The 19,367-nt window shown below is 47.5% G+C and overlaps 1 protein-coding gene across 1 annotated transcript; it reads right to left on the reverse strand.

Moving 5' to 3' along the window:
• Positions 1 to 14,393: 14,393 nt before the first annotated feature.
• LOC142765799 (lactosylceramide 4-alpha-galactosyltransferase-like) lies at positions 14,394 to 18,018 on the reverse strand. The gene is made up of 2 exons (XM_075867536.1): positions 17,775 to 18,018; positions 14,394 to 15,220 (listed from the first exon to the last, which is right to left on the reverse strand). The coding sequence occupies exons 1-2, from the start codon at positions 18,016 to 18,018 to the stop codon at positions 14,394 to 14,396; spliced, it is 1,071 nt and encodes a 356-aa protein (XP_075723651.1).
• Positions 18,019 to 19,367: the final 1,349 nt, after the last annotated feature.

Raw genomic sequence — 19,367 nt, forward strand, 5'->3', positions numbered from 1 at the left:
GGCACAACAGCACCCCCGCCGCCAGACAATGCATCCGGAGTTTTGAGCCGTCAGCGCGGCTCGGAAGGAGGGATGCTGGTTGACCGTCGATACTGTAGCCACTCCGTGGTGATCTTCAGAGCCCTGCAGGGAATCACTGGAACGACGGAGTTGAACGCAAAGCCAAACCACTTTCGTGGAAGCAAGCACCCTCTGAACGCCTCTCATAGCGCCAGACCAAGGCAGCAAAGAGATCTATTGAGTCTCTACTATTGTACGTTTTAAAAAGCACGAGAAACGTATCCTTTAGAGACCTCAAAACACTGGCCCTCACAAATGCTGTGATTACACTGCGCAGTCCCGATGCCAAGAAAGGCCACGCGAAACCATCCCTAATGCCATACGAGCTCGTCGGAACCCGCTGAAGCAGCCCAAAACCAATTCTGTGCAATTTTTTTTAACAATTTTACCAGAATGGTAGAGGCTGGCCTTCCTGGTAATCTATCAGAGTACACTTCAAACAAAATTACATCTGTTAGTGCAATGCGACATTGTTGATACAGTTTAAATCGAAACGAAAGAATAGACGCCAAAATTATGCAAAACATGTCAAACCAGAAGGATGTGCCTCAACTTGTATGAGGGAGCTGAGCTGCACTTCAATAAGCTCTGCTGAGACCATCTGCATTTGAGTGCAGCTTCCCTTTCTTTTAGCGCACACTAAAGTTACGGTGCTGAAGCGTCAAGCTCCACCTAAGTAAACGACCGCTTTTAGACGACATGTAGTGCAACCAAGTCAAGGGGCAGTGATCAGTTTCTACTATGAAGCTCGACCCTGAGACGTAACATGCTAGCTTACCAATTGCCCAAACAAGGCAGGCGCACTCTTTTTCTGAAGTGCTGTAAGCTTCCTCTCTGACACTGAGCTTTCTGCTGAGATACAAAACTGGCCGCTCGTGCCCTTCGGCGTCTTTTTGGCACAAAACTGCTCCTAGGCCGCGGTCACTGACATCACACTGAATAATAAAACTCTGAGAAAAGTCCGGTGCCGCTAGCACGGGTCGTTTTGCGAGAGCGCTCTTGGGGCTCTTGAAAGCATTCTCTTTTCTTGTGTCCCACGAAATGACGGTGGGCTCGGTTTTGCGGAGAGAGTCCGTCAGCGGACTAGCGAGGTTTGAGTAACCTTTGACGTAGTGTGAGATAATACCCCGCCAGTCCCAAAAACGCCCTCAATTCCGAATTTTTGGTGGGACGACGATACTCTAAAACGGCCGCAACTTTCAGCTCGGACGGGCTACGCTGGCCACGACCCACGATGTGGCCGAGATAACTTACGCTTGCGCACCCTAAGTGGCATTTCTGCGCTCTCACGGTGAGGCCTGCATCACGTAGTCGAGCCAGAACGGTTCTCAAGTGAGTCACATGCTCGACCCACGTCTCAGAGAATATCGCCACATCATTGAGATACGGCAGCGCGAAATCTCCTAAACCCCGCAACACCCTATCCATGAGGTTTGAGAAGCAGTAGGGAGCATTCTTTAAGCCGAAAGCAAGCATTAAAGGGCGAAATGTTCCCAATGGGGAAATGAATGCGGCATAACGAGAGGCTCGCTCCGTCAACGGGACCTGCCAGTATCCCCGTACCAGATCTAAGAGGGAGATATATGTGGATTTTGCCACGGTTTCTACTCTCTCCTCGATATTAGGTATCGGATACGTCTGATCTAAAGTGATCTTATTTAGCCGGCGGTAGTCCACGCATGGCCTAGGGTCCTTTCCCGGAACCTCGACTAGTATGAGTGGGGAGGTGTAATCGCTTTCACCTGGAATGATGACCCCCAAGTCACACATGCGGCGGATCTCGGCTTCCATGATCTCCCTTTGCCTCGGCGATACGCGGTAAGCCTTACTAGAGATCGGTTCTTCTCTTGATAACTGAATATCATGCTCTACCAAAGAGGTTTTCCCTGGTTTGTCGCAAAACACGTCTGCGTAGTCTCTAACTACTTTCGTGAGATCATCACGCTGACTCTCCGTGAGACTTTGCTCTTCGGCAATAAGCTGTACGAGCCTGTTAGCTGGCGCGTCGCTTTCACGTGGAAAACTTAAGAGGTCGGTCTCCACTTCGTTCGCCGCATTCAGTGTCATGTTAACCACGGCATGGCGCTGGATGTAAGGCTTCATTAAATTACTGTGGTAAACCTTACCTTTCTTTCGGCCCAGTTTTACCTCGTAGTTTGTATCTGAAAGCTTGGACATTACTTTAGCTGGCCCTTCCCACTGCATGTCCATTTTGTTCTTTTTACACTGTCGTAGCAGCATTACCTGGTCGCCGATGTTGAACGTGCGCTTCCGGGACAACTTATCGTAGTAAGTCTTCGCTAAACTCTGAGCCGCCTTCATGTTTTCCTCAACTAGCTCTCTGGTTTTAGATAGTCTTTCCAACAGATCTAAAACGTAGCTGACTACGCGTGGGTCTTCTTCATATCCTTCCCACGAGTCTCTCTATAGCCGAAATGGAGATCTTAAGTTTCTTTCATAGACAAGCTCGGCGGGACTGAATCCCGTTGTCTCGTGGGGAGCGGACCGTATGGCGAACAGTGCCGCGGGTATGCATGCCTCCCAATCTTTGTTATGTTCAAAGCAAAGAGCTCTCAGAACTCGCTTGAGTACAGCATGCATCCTCTCCACGGGGTTAGACTGTGGATGTCCTATAGAGCTGTGGATTATTTTTATTCCACAGCGTTCACAAAACGCTGTTGTGAGACAACTGGTAAATACGCTCCCATTGTCACTCTGAATCTCGGCTGGAAAGCCAACGCGAGCAAAAATGGACAAAAGTGCGTCCACAATGCAGGGAGAGGTGAGCTCTTTTAGCGGAACCGCTTCGGGAAATTTCGTCCCCACGCACAAAACAGTTAAAATGTAGCGGCAACCGGAACGGGACTCTGGAAGGGGGCCAACAATATCAATTACGAGCCTCAGGAACGGCTCTGTGATAACAGGCACTAATCTCATCGGGGACTTCCGTTTGTCAGTAGATTTTCCTACTCTCTGATACGTGTCGCACGATCGCACGAAGTTTTCTACATCTTTCCAGCATCCAGGCCAATAGAAATCCTGTGCGAGCCTCGCCTTTGTTTTCTTGATGCCAAGGTGGCCCGCCCAGGCATTTCCGTGCGCCAGTTCTAAAAACTGTCGTCGGTACTTCTCTGGCACTAGAAGCTGGTCGAACGTTCTACCCTCAGCGTCCCGATACTTTCGATACATGAGCCCTGCCTTCGTGTAGAATGAGATGTTCTTTCGGGCTACTCCTTCTTTCCCGTTATGCTGCAGATTCTTAATGGTATCATCACTTGCCTGTGCAGTGACGAGTGTGTTTCTGTCCACTTTACTGAGCTTTTCCCAACAAGTGGATGTTGGACCAAGCAGGGACGACTGAACGCTCTCCTGAAGCGCCCTGCTTTCATCCACCTCCGCAGGCTCGTCGCGTTCGGCAGCCAATACCGTATCCGGAGCCCTACTGTCTTCGATGTCCTGTGATACAATAGTCGCCTCTTGGCCCGAGTCTCCCTGGGGAGTTGTCTCACGCTCGACCGCCTCCTCGTTCGAAACCGAGACCTCAAGTCTCCCCGCGAGAGCGCGGGACCGCGATCGCGTGAGTGCCATGCACGCGAGGGGAGATGAAAATGACTGGCCCTTTTCTTTAAGGAGCTGCTCTGATTTGTTGGAAAAAAGGTACGGAAAATCTTGGGGCAAATTAGGGCTCACGACCGCCTCAGTGCGCAATTTTCCAAAACTTCCCTCTAGAACAACCGCAGCAATTGGCAAACAGGCACTTTGCTCTTCTGCAACCTGTCTGATCCAGGCGCATTCGCCAGTATAGTCGCCAGGGGAGATGCAAGATGGGTGTGCTATGTCCATCGTCGCAGCTGAATCACGGAGTGCCCGGCATTTCTTTCGGTTGACCACAATTTCGCGCATGTAAGGCTCGAGTAGCTTCAAGTTCTCGTCCGACTCGCGAATGCCAGCGAAAACGAACTTTTGCTTACAGCTAGATGAGATATGACCCTCCTTTTTACAATTGTAGCATACAATTGGTCGTTTTGATTCAAAAGCTCGAGCGGTGTCGACGCATTCCCTTGCACTTGCTGTCGACTCAGGTGCCTCTCCTGGCTTTCTCCTTTCCCTCTCATTGTTAGTCGCTCCATGACTGAATTCATCACGCGGCGGAGCCATCTTTTGTGCTGCATTTTGAGCAGCAAGCCGCCTTGAGGAGTCCCTCTTCTCTTTTGTATCCTCGCGATCCAACTAAAAATTCCTTCGCGTGTAATACTCATCAGCTAGCTCAGCAGCTTTGTCAATGTCTGTTCCCTTCATTCTGTCCTGAAGCCAGAGTCTGGCATCTTCAGGCAACACACGATAGAATTGCTCGAGGGCCACACAATCAATCACCCTGTCGTGGTTACCGTAAGCATCCGCACTTCTAAGCCATTCTTTCAAATTAGACTTAAGCTGGTACACGAACTCTGTGCATGATTCACTGCCCCTTTTTGCTTGCCGAAATCGCTGCCGAAATGCCTCGGCAGACAAGCGGTACTTACGAAGGAGGGCCGCTTTGACCTTAGCGTAGTCGTCAGAGTCTTCATTAGACAACCGTGCGATTACTTCCGCGGCCTCTCCCGGAATGACTGACAGAAGCTTCTGGGACCAGACACCCTCATTTATCCCAATTTTCTCGCACGTGCGCTCAAAGTTCACTAAAAAAAGCGCGATGTCTCCACCCGTCCTAAACGGCGGAATCAAATCTTGGATTTTCTGTCTTGGCATTTCGTCTGCCAGGTATAGCGAACTAGACTGCGCCGATGTTATGCGAAGTTGCTCAAGTTCCAGCTCTTTCATTCTAAGAGCATGTTTACGCTCTTCTCGCCTTTTACGCTCTTCAGCCTCCTCGCCTTCGTGTTTTCGACGCTCCTCAGCCTCCTCGCGTTCGCGTTTTTGACGCTCCTCAGCCTCCCGCTGTTTTTCTTTAATTGTCTCCATAGCCTCTTCTACCTCCTCTTCAGTTATTCGTTCCGCTCTCATGACATCAAGAATATTTCCTTTACGGCTCGTCCTAGCAACGGAAACACCCAGCTGCTCACAAACATCGAGAAGGTCCCTCACTCTGAGCTTCTCCATTGTGTACCGCAACTCGTGCACGTTCCTTTCTGAAATAGCTTTGTCTCAGAAGCTATATTCTTCGACGTGAAGCAAGTCGAGAACCAGCCAAGCACTAGCCACCTAAAGATCTAAAAGAACATACTTGGCTACTCTGTGCTAACAGGGTCTGACGACAAAAGACGAACGTCAGGCACTCACCCAACTAGAGCGGGTGACTTCGGCCATCTAGTCGTTGCCGTCGAGCGGTGTCGTGGGTGTCCTCGGGCCTGCCAAGATCCGCTCCAACTTTCCAGCCGTAGAAGTCGGCGTAGCGGGTCGCAGGGCAGCAAAACGATATCACGGTGGTCGTCCTCGGGCTTCCAGGGATCCGATCCAACTTTTCAGCCGTTGAGATCGGGGTAGCGGGTCCCAGAGCAGGAAAACGTTGAGGACAAGGGTAGCGTATACCCGCGTATCCAAACGCTGATATCAAATCGGTCGTGCTCGAGCTTCCAGGGGTCTGATCCGGCGTGCCAAACGTAGGATATCGTATCCCGAAGCTGCCAACCACTGTTAGGACTTTTGCTCTGTCGCGATGGTAGCGGTGGCGAAGAGCGGCAAGCCGTCGAGCGGACTTCGCTGAAGCCTTAGCCCGTAGGCGAAACAGGGAGGCAATCCGTTTTGAAAACAGCAACAAAAGTAGCGTTTACTGTAGCAGGTTGTCGTTTGTACAGAGCCGGCCAGCACGACAACGTCGGCTGGGGCAAAATCTACTAACATGGGGCCGGCACGGCCTTAAATAGCGTTTTGGGACTCTTCTGCGAGACCAGTTCCCCGGAACGGCACAGTGGCTCGGCTGAGGAGACGCAGCCGTACCCGGAACTGCAAAGTGGTTCGGCGGAGGAAGCGACGTTATCCCCGGAACTGCACGGTTCTTCTGCACGGAAGGCGGCGCTGGGAGGGGGGGGGGAGACAGTTAATCGGAACAGGGCTCGATCTCGTGAGACGTGCTGCCGAACGAGGAACATGTCTGTGGCACAACAGTGGATCTTTCTGGAGGAGTGATTTGCAATCTCTTTTGTCTTCTCTTGAACCGTAGCTGAAAAACGCATCTTGAATAGTCGACGATGATCTTCAAAGCATTCCAATTCCCGCACACTTTACCTATACATTAGTGGCAGAAAAGACGTGAGAAGGGTGTGACATTAAGGAAGGGGGGGGGGGGTAAGAGAGGAGGTTCATCGCAGTGTACCCATCCCCCGCTAAGTCAATGTATGGGGCCGATTTTGCGCCTCCCTCTTCTTTGGTAACTAGGAGACGGGCGCTCTTCTTGACCGAGAAGATAGTTGCAGAGGGGTAGGAAAGCACACATCTTTCCCTTATCTATCTCGACAGGTCAGATAAGTCACAAGAGGCGGCACCTACGTGAACGCACAGGCAAAGGACCGGCGATTCAACGTGGATACATATTTTCCATCTGGCAAGTAATCTTTGGCTTCTCCAAGGATTAGGCAAGTCGAGTGCCACCAGAAAAAATATAATAGAGCTTAATTCCCCTTTAGCTAACGCTATCTACAACACCACCAAACCATTATGCTCGCCTCGGAAACACATTAATGTACATTGACCTCCAAGTCTTTTGAACTGGTATACGTGTAAACGTTGTTATTTCGGTAACCTAGGCTTTGTCGCAGCTTATACACACTTCGCTACTAAGCAGGGAGTGAAGTGGCCTCCGTTTTGTCCAAAGAATGAGGTGAAAAAAGCGTGTAATAATGTATAAAAAAACAAATACCGTAACTTATCGAGGCTGCTGCATCCTCACTTCAGAGCACAGACATATAAGACTGCAGTATACTTCACAGAAAAGCGGTAAGTTTGGCCAGTTTGTGCTGGTTTATGGTCTAACTGTGCAAGAAATGACGGCGACCACATCACCATTACCCTCATGCGATCAAGGACGGCATCAACTGCACAATGATTATTTCAGTTTTATCGCAATATACTCCGATTCTATGAATTTGATTTACTTTAAACTGCTTTCACAAACTAATTATAGCCCATAGAAAATGTTTCGAATCCATAAAAGACAAATTCAAATTTTCACCTAACTACTGTATATAGTGGGCGACATAGATTTCAGCGAAATTATAGATTTGATGTATTTGGGTACCACAAACACACCTGGAAATTTTGTTGGCACAGGTTAAACGAAAAGCGTAAAGTAGCACGAACAGATGTCGTTCCAACAGGTGAACATCTGCCTGATTGAGCTTTCGATATCTAGCTGAGTACTTTCTGAGTTACAATAGTAAATATGTATAAATAATATATAACAATTTGCACGTGGTTTAAGGGGCGTTACACTTTCCTCTTCTTTTTATCGCTCAGCGTGATAATGGGGACACTATGTAAAAACCACAAAAAAAAATGATTCAGGAAAATATTTTTCGATTCGCAGAGTCGAACTGGTGACCTATTACTCCGAAGGGAGTAATAGGTCACCAGCTATCCAAGAAAACGCAAGCCATTCAACGTGGTAACGGCGAGCTATTTATATACGACGTTTACTGCTGGTGGTACAGTGCAGTCGGTAGAAGCGCGAGAATTTCGGCGGATATACCAAAGCAATTTGTGGCACTGATTATACTTCATTCCAAGCATTTGAGCCTGCAGATGCACATGATTATGACCATGCTCACAGTACATTGAGAAGAGTACCTTATGTTTCTATTTTAGTAATGCACAAGATCTAGTTATTCAATAAAAAATGTTACGCATCTCTCACTACGTACATGACCATATAGTGTGTAGAACGGGGAGTCGTGCAGTCCAGAGAATCACAGGGGATGTGCAGTGGTCTACCTCAAAACTCGTCATTGCAACCCTGTATCCTACGACCTTTTCCATGGTCGCCATACCTGAGTACGTGTGGCTCACCAAAGGCGAAGTGAACCGTCTTCACAAACAGCTTACACACATGTATTGAATGACCTCGCTCAACCTAGGCAACGATCCTTTCGGTGTAAGGTTAAGGCCGAATGAACGGTCATGAACACCTCCCATACACGATGGCAATTATCACGTGTCTGGTACAATAGTGTATTGTTAAAGTTCCTTAATATGCCATTGTTTTCGTGGTGCTTTTGGCGTCAGCAAGAAAATGGCAGCATATCCACGGGGTTAATGAAGGAGAGTGGGGCGAAGCAACCGTCCGTCCATTCTTTCTTGCTTCCGTCCGTCCGTGCGTCCGTCTGTGTGACCGTCCGTGCGTCCATCCGCCCGGCCGTGCGGGCGTCTGTTCGTGCGTCCGCACGTTCATCCACGCGTCCGTCCCTGCGTTCGTCCGTGCATCCGCCCCAACGTCCGTCCATGCATCCATCCGTCTATGCAGCCATCCGTTCGTCCGTCCATGCATCTGTCTGTGTATCCGTTCGTCCATCTAGTCAACACTCCAAGTACCACCATCTCGCATGTTTTCATCATATATCCCGCATATAGAAGCACTGCCATCTAGCGGACATTCCAAGGACTAAACGAGTGGTGGCACACGCACACTTTCTTACGGCTTGCGCTTCGTGTCTACTTCCCACCTCTAACCACCTCGAGTTCATGGTATATACTAGTTCACTGTATTCATGGCACTGCGGCCCAACGCTCGCTAAACCTTTCTAAAACCAAGAAGGTTACGCCCAGCGAGTATAACGTAGCAACCCTTTCTTGTCAGATAGTGCTCAATGTACATGCCAATGGCTGCTAATGGGGAATGAGAGACAGAAGAATTCAGTTTTTAGTTTACGCGCACGCTGCGAATTTTTTATTGTTCACCAACGCACAGGAGAAAACTCCCACCGGCACCACCTTGCAGATCAAAACGTAAGACTGGTTAGCACTACGACGAGGGACGAACGCATGCCTCTTTGAGGAACTTCGCCCCTAAAAGGTCCATCCGGGACATTTGTAAAGAAATTTATCTGTTACAGTGCTTCAGGACCGTAACCGGTGTCTATTTTACTCCCACAAGCTGAAACCAGCGTGAGCAGTTACGATTCATTTGGGTTGTCGGGCTCATTGTGACAGTGGAAGACCAAAAGCTCAAGCCAGAAGAGGGGTAACATTACTAGACGGACTTGCATCTATAAAAGCGAACAAACACTCGCCTTGCGACGGCAGACGCATCACCTGATTTTGGTTCGCAATGACCAGACTATCAGTAAAACATGACGGCAAAATATACATACATGATCGAAACTTCCAGCATTGTTGCCTTTTCACGCATTATATCAGGCATAAAATCAATTACTTATGAAATCTTAACAAAATAGCCTGTGAAAATCACGAAGGTTCCGAAAAGTTGGTGCACGCTCTGCGCCAAGCGCTGGCAACCATTGATCTATCAATGCAAAGCCATTTATCACGACAGCTTCAATACAAGAGTGCTGAAAAACGCAGCCGATTTCTTGTTCTAAAAGAACAAGAAATTGGCTGCGTTTTTTAGCGCAGCCAATTTTAGCGCAGCCAAATGACTTCGCAAAGATTGTTTGGTGCCTCCTTTTCCTGTTGCATTGTGATTGCTGCTTTCAGAACACTCGAACACAGTCACGCGGTATTGAAAACAGACAACACATGAATATTTATTCGTTTGCTTTTCACACCAATGAGCCCGTCAGCCGAATATAATACATCACTAGTGACACGCTAAACAACTTCAAATAATGCCAATACAACAAACAAACGACATAACCAAATACAAGGAACTGCTATATGCGGCGTCGGCAAGATTCGACTCACACGAGGCATCCACGGGTAGCACGCTGTGGACCCCTGGAGGAGACGTCTGTCGCCACAAGCTACCGATCCGCACCAACAGCCACGCGGCTCAACTGGCACCGCCGCGTCCCGCGTGGGCATTACGCCACCTTTCGCCCTTTCACTCGGCGACTGTTCAACCGAAATGTGGCTAATATGCTATACCCACATACGCGCTATGAGCCGTGAACGACCTTACAGGGTGTTACAGCTTCCGCACAGAGCCTATTCGCAATCACCAGGCGCGTCGCTTGCTGTCACCCACGACAGATAAGTAATCTCAGTGTATTTACGACCGACCAGACTCCCTTTCGATTTAGGATAGCTGCTAGATCGACAAGATGCCATTTGCTTCTAACCTGCGTAACAGCACACGCCACTGTGATGCACTTCCAACGTAGAATGCATGGTCTTTTGACGGCGCATGCCCATTCCGATGTCGGTGACGTCATTATCTTCATCGTTACCTGGTGGCATATATTTTCTTCAGGCTTCCGCACTTTTGCCGCGGGAAGTGTCTCTGTAGCTGCCGCCTAATGGTAGCTTGCTGGTGCAAGCAATGGTGCAAGTGCAGCAAAATCCTAATAGGCCCTGTGACGTCATTATTCAGCTTGCCCAACGCTGCAGAAAACGGGAGTGATAAGCGCGACGCATTCAGCTTGTCGCAAAGCGTCTCTGGGCGCCCTGATCACACTAGGGGAACTGACAGCACGCTTAAGTAGACGCGGTGTGCTGCGTTCAATGATCAGCGCGTGCTGTTCGCTGCAGTAGCTTCGCAAGTGGTCACTTCTTTGCTAGTATTCGCCATGCCCATAGATTGTTCCGACACCAAGTGAATCCCAGGAGGAGAAGGAGGTTTTAAACTGATATCTCTAGTATAGACCAATTCAGAGTGTGCCCTAATCATGTCTCGTGAATAGCTGTCCTGGCGTCACGAAGAGTGACAAAAAAAAACAAGAAACTTCTAGAGCAAATAAGGCGCCTGAATTTGTATTTAGAGGCTGTTTTGAGACCGTTGAAAAAACAGCATGCGCAAACAGAGCCACAAAAGAGCAATTATTACACTACAAACACCGGTAGATGAAAAGTCGTACATTGGCGAAAAAGATAGAAAAAACATCAATACAGCTTCACTTTGAAGGAATTGCACAGCTGAGCAGCCTTCCTTCTCCTCAGTTTAGTCTCTTTTTCCTGCTCTCTCTCCTCTTTTTTTGTGTGTTTCCGTTTTCTTTCTTTTTTTTCTCTGATAATTTTTGCTTTCTTCCTTTCGCTCCATGTATTTCTTTCTCTTTATTGATCTCTCTATCTTTCGTTCTATTTTATGCCTGATACTTTTTTCTATTTTGATACATAGTTTTTTTCATTCGTTACGCCAAGCGATGGCCGTATACGACAACACAGGGTAGCCTAGGCCCCTAAAACGCTCCGCATATAATTTCATCAAGGCGCTCTATGAACAAGATGAGTGTGGGAAGGCGCGCTTAGCGGCATCCTGTATGTGGCTATGATACTGCAATTTCGCTTGCCTTCCGCCATGCTGCAAAAGCATACCGTTGTGGCGTACGACGACAGCATATGCTGACAACAAACGACAGCCTGAGTGAGCCCCGCGCTAAAAGTACCTATGTGCATTTTTCCAGGCAAAAGGCAATAGTTGTCAGTCAGTCGTGCATAATGGTCGTTGTTATAGATAACTAGTGACTCTCTTAAGTTCCCTCGTGTGTCTGTGTTCTCCCGCCGTCTCATATTAAAATGAATATGAAACAACTAACTCAGCTATCGATTATTCGCAGTATTTCATTGCTGGACGAGCCTTTCACGGTTAGCGAAATCCACCGTGCCCTACATGACCTAAACAGTTGGTCGGCACCTGGCCTTGGCCACATTGCCAACAAGGAACTCGGAAGCCTAAAGCACGAGTCGATCGACTCTCTCACAGATGAGAGAAATTGCATTTGGAAGGAAGCAATACTGCTAAAACAATGGAACGTGGCGTAGGTCATACTCATCCTCCAATCCGATAAACCACCAAGCTTGGGCAACCTCCGCCACATCTCCCTCATGTCTTGTGTAGGGAAGGTGACTGAGCACACCGTCTATACCAGAATCACCGAGCACGTTGAGAACAACGATGTCTTCCCTCACAACATGATTGGTTTCAGGCCATGCGTCTCTACCTGGGGCTCCAGGATGCTTATTATAATCCAAATACTTGACAGCAGCACTCGGGACACGGAAGCCATCCTCTGCCCGGACCGGCGCGGCCCGGACCTGGTTTTGATAAAATCCGTCATGAGTTCATTCTCCACGCTATCTCCAAACTCGACCTAGGCTCGTGCTTTCATGATTTTTTCATGTCTTTCTTGAGCAGGTCATGCGCCGTCCTCTAGGCTGCATATTTAGAAACAAAAAAAGTTGAGCTGGATGAAAAGGGCACCCCTCATGGATTAACCATCTCACCACTCCTCTTCAATATTGCAATGGTTGACCTCTCTGGAGACCTAGCCAAGATCCAGTGCATCGGTCCCACCACCTACGCGGACGACATCACTGCCTGGTGTGCGGGAGGCAGTGACGAACTATACGAAGCCGCTCTCTAGGAAGCTGTTGACACTACGAAGCGCCTTCTAGTAGGCACGAGTGCTCCCCCAATAAATTATAGCCCCTTCTCCACAACCCAACCAGGAAGAAACCGAAGCCACAGAACTGGAAGCCCCGCACCAATATTGGCGATAATTACCACACCAAGTGTGGTAATTATCTCATTCCCAAAGTCTCATCCATAAGAATCTTGGGAATGAAACTCAACCCTGCCGTTTCTTCCAGTGAAAGAGAACCAAGAACACCATGTCATACGCTGTCCCTCGTTCTTCTCTTCTATAGCGCACGCTACGTTTACGCTTTTAACGAGAGACAGTGAAGTCTGGCCGCTGTATAATGTTGCATGATTTCTTGATATGTCACCGTACTATTGTGTGTCGACCACCATATTTCTTCTATTCCCCGTTCTCATCTTAGTTGGGAGGTAGGCTCGGGAGGGGAAGCTCGGGCCTGATTGTGGGTGGCCTCATTACCGGAGAGTGGGTTGGTGCCCAAATAATTTTCGAAGCACTGCTCCTGGTCTCGTGAACTTTTTCCGAAACAAGATGCGCTCGTGTGGGCAGCCAATAACTTTATTTTTTTTCGAAGTGCACCAGTACTTTTTAAGATGAAATACATGGTGCTCCCCGTACTATTTGATACTTCTTCCTTCTAATCTTTTTCCTTAAGTAGGACCTTCGCTAGAATCTCTTCAGTAGACCAAATCACGCATGTCTCCACGAGGTTCTCAGGCAGCATTTTTCTCAAAACACAAAGCGTTGTCTGTGCCCAGTTTTTGAGAGAATTTCGGATCATCATGAACTGAAACGCACCAGCATCTGGCCCTATAGCACTTCAATGGTGTATTTTAAAAACGTTCGTACAACTCAATGGTTGGTTTCATTGACGTTCATTAAAGAGTGTTATTACTGTATGCACCACTCCATTCGAGTGCCGAATCCAACAGAACGCTCCTCGATTCGTTATTCGAAAATCCGAGATTTTGTAACTTGTTTTTTGGAAATAATAAAATTTCAAACTTGAAACTTTGAAGTCATTCTCCTTTGGAGTGGTGGCTGACAATATTTTGTGCGACAACTGTGTTAATGAGGAGACAAGCAGCACGTCTTATGTGACTGTTTTCGCTACAGTGCGCAGGTAGCATTTGTAGCAGTTGCTCTATCTCGCTTACATCGGAGACCAATGACGGCAGAAATCATTATATAATGTCGACCTGAGGAGTCATCATGGGTAAAGGTGACGAATGCGGTGCTCAAGTTCTTCAAGGCAGCAGACTTGCACCAGTGATTATAGGTGTAATGCATTCTGATGACTTCGAAGTGTGACTGAGTACGTGCTCTCCTCTATCCCTTTTTAGACCTTTGAAATTCCTCCCCCACTTTTTCATGCAGGGCAGCATATCAGTCTTCTTAGACTGGTTAACAAGTATCTCTCCCTTTCCTTCCTTCCTTGATTATTCACACACGCCTGCTAGGAGTGTGAGCATCTTCCGGCCTTTCAGAACTATCTGGTTGTGTTACGCTGCCAAGCGAAAAAGCAGGGTAGTTGGGGGAAGGGGCAACTTTACAAGAAAGAGAGAGAGAATAAAAGGATCAGAAAGCTAGGGGCCTCTTTTCCGTCCAGTTTGAGAGATTTATTTCTCTATTTCTGATAAAAGCTAACTCCCAACAACGAGCAGCTTCAACGAAGATGAATGATATCCTATTTGACACACTAAATAGGGCATCCCATTTATGAAGTTTTATTAATTGCCACTAGTTGTACAGTGTATTATAAAACGATGTTTCGACGTAGCAGCCGAAATCTCTTAATGGTGCCACGTGGCTCAGATCTCTCTTATTTCTCGCGTCCTGCGTAGTCTTTTAAAAATATCCTGCCGAGGCAGCTGCACTGTAGGCCGAGGGGCAGTGGGCACGAGCCAGGCGATCCATCGCGCTGCCCGATCCGACCACAGTGACTGTACGGGTGCTCAACTTATTCCAAATGTGAACGCCGTAGCTTCTGTTTACCGCCTTGAGCACCTGTTCCGCCATCTTGGGATCGAAAAAGTATCGCCAATGGGAGTAGAAAAACGAGCAGAACGTCCACGACTCGAGAAAGTTGACGCGCCGAGAGAATACCGCGTCGAGAGGCAGTCGTGACATCAGCGCCAGGCTGCACGAAGTCCACACGTCACGGCTGTACTGGCGCGAACACGCATCCATAAGGGCCCCGATAGCGGGGTGATTCCTCGTGAAGCAAAGTAGACAGTTTGTGACGGTGTTCCCTTTGTCCTCGAAGAGAACGCTGTTGTGGATGCCTTTCAGCGACTTCAGGACAATAATGTCCGAATCCAAGTAAATACCGCCGCGCTTCCAAATCACGGCATAGCGAAGAAAGTCACTCAGATGTTCCACGAAATGCTTGCTTCGACGAAGTTCTCCGCCTTTTTCGTAAAAGCGTGACAAGGGGGTCCCCGAAAGTTCGGTGCCCGCATTTACCACTGCCGACCGAAAATTTGGCAGCTTAGAAAGTACGCGAAGATATGGGCAGTGATTTGAGCTAATGTTTCCGGTGTAAAGTAGGTGCACGGTGTAGTCGGTGTTGTGCCGGCAGGCGGACTCAATGCTGCAGGCTTCTCTGGGTTTTAGCTTCCGCCGACCGGATGTTTCGAGGAACCATATATGGTCAGCTTTGCTGGCGGCGGATTCTGCGGAGAGAATGAAAAAAAAACGCATGAATTCAATGACTCCCACGCAAGTTAACTTTTTTTCCAAAAAACGATAATCTCCCTTTAAATCAGTAATGCTATCCTTTGTTGCATGTCTTTCTTGTTTTTACTGGAGCCAATATATGCGAAGAAAGATATAGTTAAACATGTACTTATTAATGTCCAAGTGCAGTGAATGCAAAGGACCGAACACGTCTTGCATGCATCTGCCTCATCTGATGAAATACTGCCACCTGCCAGAAACACCTGAGCTGTTGCCTAATTTCGACGTAAAACGCTTCCTTTATCTGAAAGATACTTCCGGTGTAGATTCAATCAGGATGCAATGCACTTGCAAGTTCTGAGCAAGAAGCGCAAATATCTTTTTTTTTTGAAGAAATTTTGTGATGCTAGTGGACATGAAGGGGGTTTGCTATGCACTAAACACGGGCACGAAAATAGTGATACAAAGTCGTGTACCAATATTCACTTTACACAGAGCCCTAAATACACCAGTTTAAATTCAACTTATCTGCCCTACCAGCTCATTGACATTGTAAAATATCACAGAGCCGTTTGAAGGACCACTGACGATCAGATCACAATTTCATCATTCCATGCACTGCGCGCACAATTCCAATTTTCACCACTAATCTCATAATATACACTGTATACAAGCTACACCATACGCACTATGGCCAAATCGACCTTTTTCGTGTGTCCTTAGGGTGACATGTTCACAAATTGATATTAACTGGGTAAAAAAATATAATAAAACAGCTACGACGGCATCACGACGTATAAGACAACATATTTATTTATTTATTTATTCATTTATTTATTAAGAAAAGCTTTTGGTCGTACTTTCCAGTGGTCTTCAAATGATCTTGAGCCAAATTCCAACGCCGTTATAAGGCTGAACTAATGAGACCTCCGGGAGCTTCCCGGGACATCCAGGCTAATTAGCCTAAATGTGTAAAAAGTACTTCACACAGCGTTGGCTTGGGCGTGCCAGTAATTCATTTCACTATATCAGCGCATTGATGAACAAGATGTCTCATCACCATGGGGTCGTTGTCGATTCTTTGTTAACCAAGTCAGCTTGTTTCCTTTCTAATTCACTTGCTCGCGTGCTAACGCACACATCAAAAACCTAGCAATCCCCGATGCTTCGATGGTTTTCCATGTCATTTCCGCCAGAATTTTTTTCCCATTACGCTGCATTTTATATACTGGGAATCACACCCACCATTCCTGCAATGGACAGCTACGTGGCCTGAACTCTGGTTGCACCAAGCCACGCTAGAAGAAAATACAGTCGGAAATCAAAAGTCGCAAGGCAGGGGGACGGGTATGTTAGCAAGCCTACAATTGAATTAACAAGGAAAGAAACTGGCTTTCTCGACGAAGCACGGACAGTGACCCGATGGCGATGACTCATCTTCAAATCTAGTTGTCTGACCGACTAACATGTTGTCAAAGATATAATGTCAACAACTTTAAAACCAAGATGCACACGTATTTTTAAATTCTGTTCGCATTTATATTCTCTATAAATACGTCGGCGTGTGCTGCTGTTCCGCGCATTCATTCTTGTGACGCCTATACTAAAGTAAATGACACGTGAAAGCGCCGACTCTATGTCGCTCTTTTACAACTATGTGGTAAAATAGTTCAGAAGTACACGATATTTTTCAGTACATCATGCGCGCAGAACCACATTGCGTATACTGGACGCAGTTCAAGCCAGCCCATAACCACACTGCTTCCCATTTGTTTGTTTTTTTACTGCAGTTCAAACTACCTCATAAGGTGCAACTTTTTGTACGCTCAAATTTGACTTAGCATTACAATAGCGATATTCTAAATGCCGATAGGATGCGAAAGACTAGTTATTTAGCCACACAATCTGCAAAAATATTTGTTTTAGCGAATACCGCAGATCCACGAAGCGACGTGGTTTTGCTGCTGCCAATCATCTACACAAGTAGTAAACAGTCAGAGGCATAAAAGCGTATGGCGTATATGCGGCGACGATACTTCCAAAAGTCTCTATCGTTCGTACAGTCCTGTCGTTCTTCAGAAGTAGACGGTGGAACAACTTCCCCTGTTGTCAGACTGAACGCCTTGACAGAGAAAACGGGGTGCAGCCATTCAGATTTTCCAAGCATGCCATGAAGCGTAATACCCACGTGAACGTGTCCGCCAAGAGTGAACACTGTAAGTGTCAAGTTGGCATCCCTTGTGTGCAGCACTGTGAGATCAGCGACTTTGTATACGTTGAACGACGGAAAAATGTAAAATTTACCGAGCGTCAGAACATATTTCACGGTTCTGAGCACTTCCCACCACGCAACTGCCCTTGGCAACAGCCCGTCAAATTCTAAATGACATTCAGCCTTCTCACAGATATAAGTAATGACATGCTGAGGATAATCTTGCGAAGTTGTTTTGCGCATGGCTTTGAGAACTTCTTGTGGCAAGTCCACAAGGGGTTCCAGCTGTTGAGGCTTCAACTTTTCCCCTGAGCACGACCGGGACGTCAACGACGTGCCTGCCTCTTCAGTCGCAGTCTGCCGAGAATTTTCCTTTTTCGGCGAGGCCGGGGGACTCGGTGCCGCGACTTGAGCCAAATCTGACGTGGCAGCTGCCGCTATAGCTTGAGGGATTGCGGCCGACCTGGATTCCAGGTTCCTCATCCGTTCAGTCAGTTCATTCAGCTGACTCTGCATTGCAGGTAGCAGCAGCTCCTGATTAGCGCCCCTCAGCAGCGTCTTCATTTCTACGAGCACACCCATCACATCTTGGATGGTGAAGTCTTGAGAGTTCGATGAGGTGTTCTTCGTACAAGCCAAAGAAATAGCTGCGCTGCATCCGGCTGCGTAATGCGCTGGCAGTTCGCTGTGCAGGACTTGCTCGCCGCATCGGAAACACTCCTCTGTGTGGAATGTGAATTTGTTTTCATAGTGTCGCTGCATGATCTTCTTGACTCCCTCAAATTTGCCTCCATGTCCTTCATTCCAGCAGTGAACCTTCAAGGTGTTCATTCTCTCACAGGCAAATGAAAAAGATTTATTGTGTTTCAAAAAGATTTAATGTGCGCGATGATGGCAGGACGAGAAAAGGAAAACATACACAAGACACGAGCTCAAAAATGTACGTGTGCGCTCGCTCGCGAGCGAGCGAGCGAGCGTGCGTGCGTGCGTGCGTGTGTGTGTGTGTGCGTGTGTGTGTGTGTGTGTGTGTGTGTGTGTGTGTGTGTGTGTGTGTGTGTGTGTGTGTGTGTGTGTGTGTGTGTGTGTGTGTGTGTGTGTGTGTGTGTGTGTGTGTGTGTGTGTGTGTGTGTGTGTGTGTGTGTGTGTGTGTGTGTGTGTGCATGCGTGCGTGCGTGCGTTCCTTTTATTGTACCATCTTCATCATGCAGTTCAAACTTTTTCGACACCATCAATCAACGTGCCCAATAGTATCCCTTGCTTCACAATCACACGTATAAGATCGAACGCTAGATCCTTCACCCCGCGAGAGGCAGTCGGGCCATTTCCTCTAGGCTTCGCGCACTCGTTGGTGTTAGAGCATGAGTACTTCGCTAAAAGACATTATTGGGCCCTTCTTCTCGTTCTCTGTCATTTTCGCTGTTTCTGAGATGTGAACCTCGTGCTACAGAATTGGACAGCTTCTTTCACCTTGGCTTTTTCCACGTGCGTGGAAGAAGCTAAGATTTACTATAGCTCGTAGAACTGACGATGCGAAAGGTTACGTTGATTTGGACGTTCTAACAAAGACGACGGTGATGACGATGACAAATCTCCTCTGATAGCGTCTATATAATTGCTATTTAAACGAACAAAATAGTACTTCAGTGTTACAAATCAACCGTATAATAGTTATTTGCAAGGGCATACTTAGCTTCCCGATAATTGCGCGATCACCCAAGCTTTCTAATCACTGCTTTCGCGCATATGCTCACATCAATAATTTTTGTTCACTATACATCTCTAACATTGGCAAAAGATCATTTGCTTCGCCGAACGTATCATACTACGACTACGTGTTTTTACCGGCTCAAGCTATCTTTAGCAGCTTCAGAACCAATATCGAACTCGTTTTCTGAACAAAATTTCTCTAATGGTATTCACACTTGCCTTCA

Source organism: Rhipicephalus microplus, chromosome 1, assembly GCF_043290135.1.
Source record: "Rhipicephalus microplus isolate Deutch F79 chromosome 1, USDA_Rmic, whole genome shotgun sequence".
NCBI lineage: Eukaryota > Metazoa > Arthropoda > Arachnida > Ixodida > Ixodidae > Rhipicephalus > Rhipicephalus microplus.

What these genes read in the sequence shown, in the direction of transcription:
- LOC142765799 (XM_075867536.1), bottom strand. Translation starts at nt 18,018, where the DNA reads ATGGGTGTGCTCGTAGAAATGAAGACGCTGCTGAGGGGCGCTAATCAG. An exon ending in GACTGCGACTGAAGAGGCAG is followed by an intron (nt 15,221 to 17,774) that starts GCACGTCGTTGA and finishes TTCTCTCCGCAG; the next exon opens with AATCCGCCGCCAGCAAAGCT.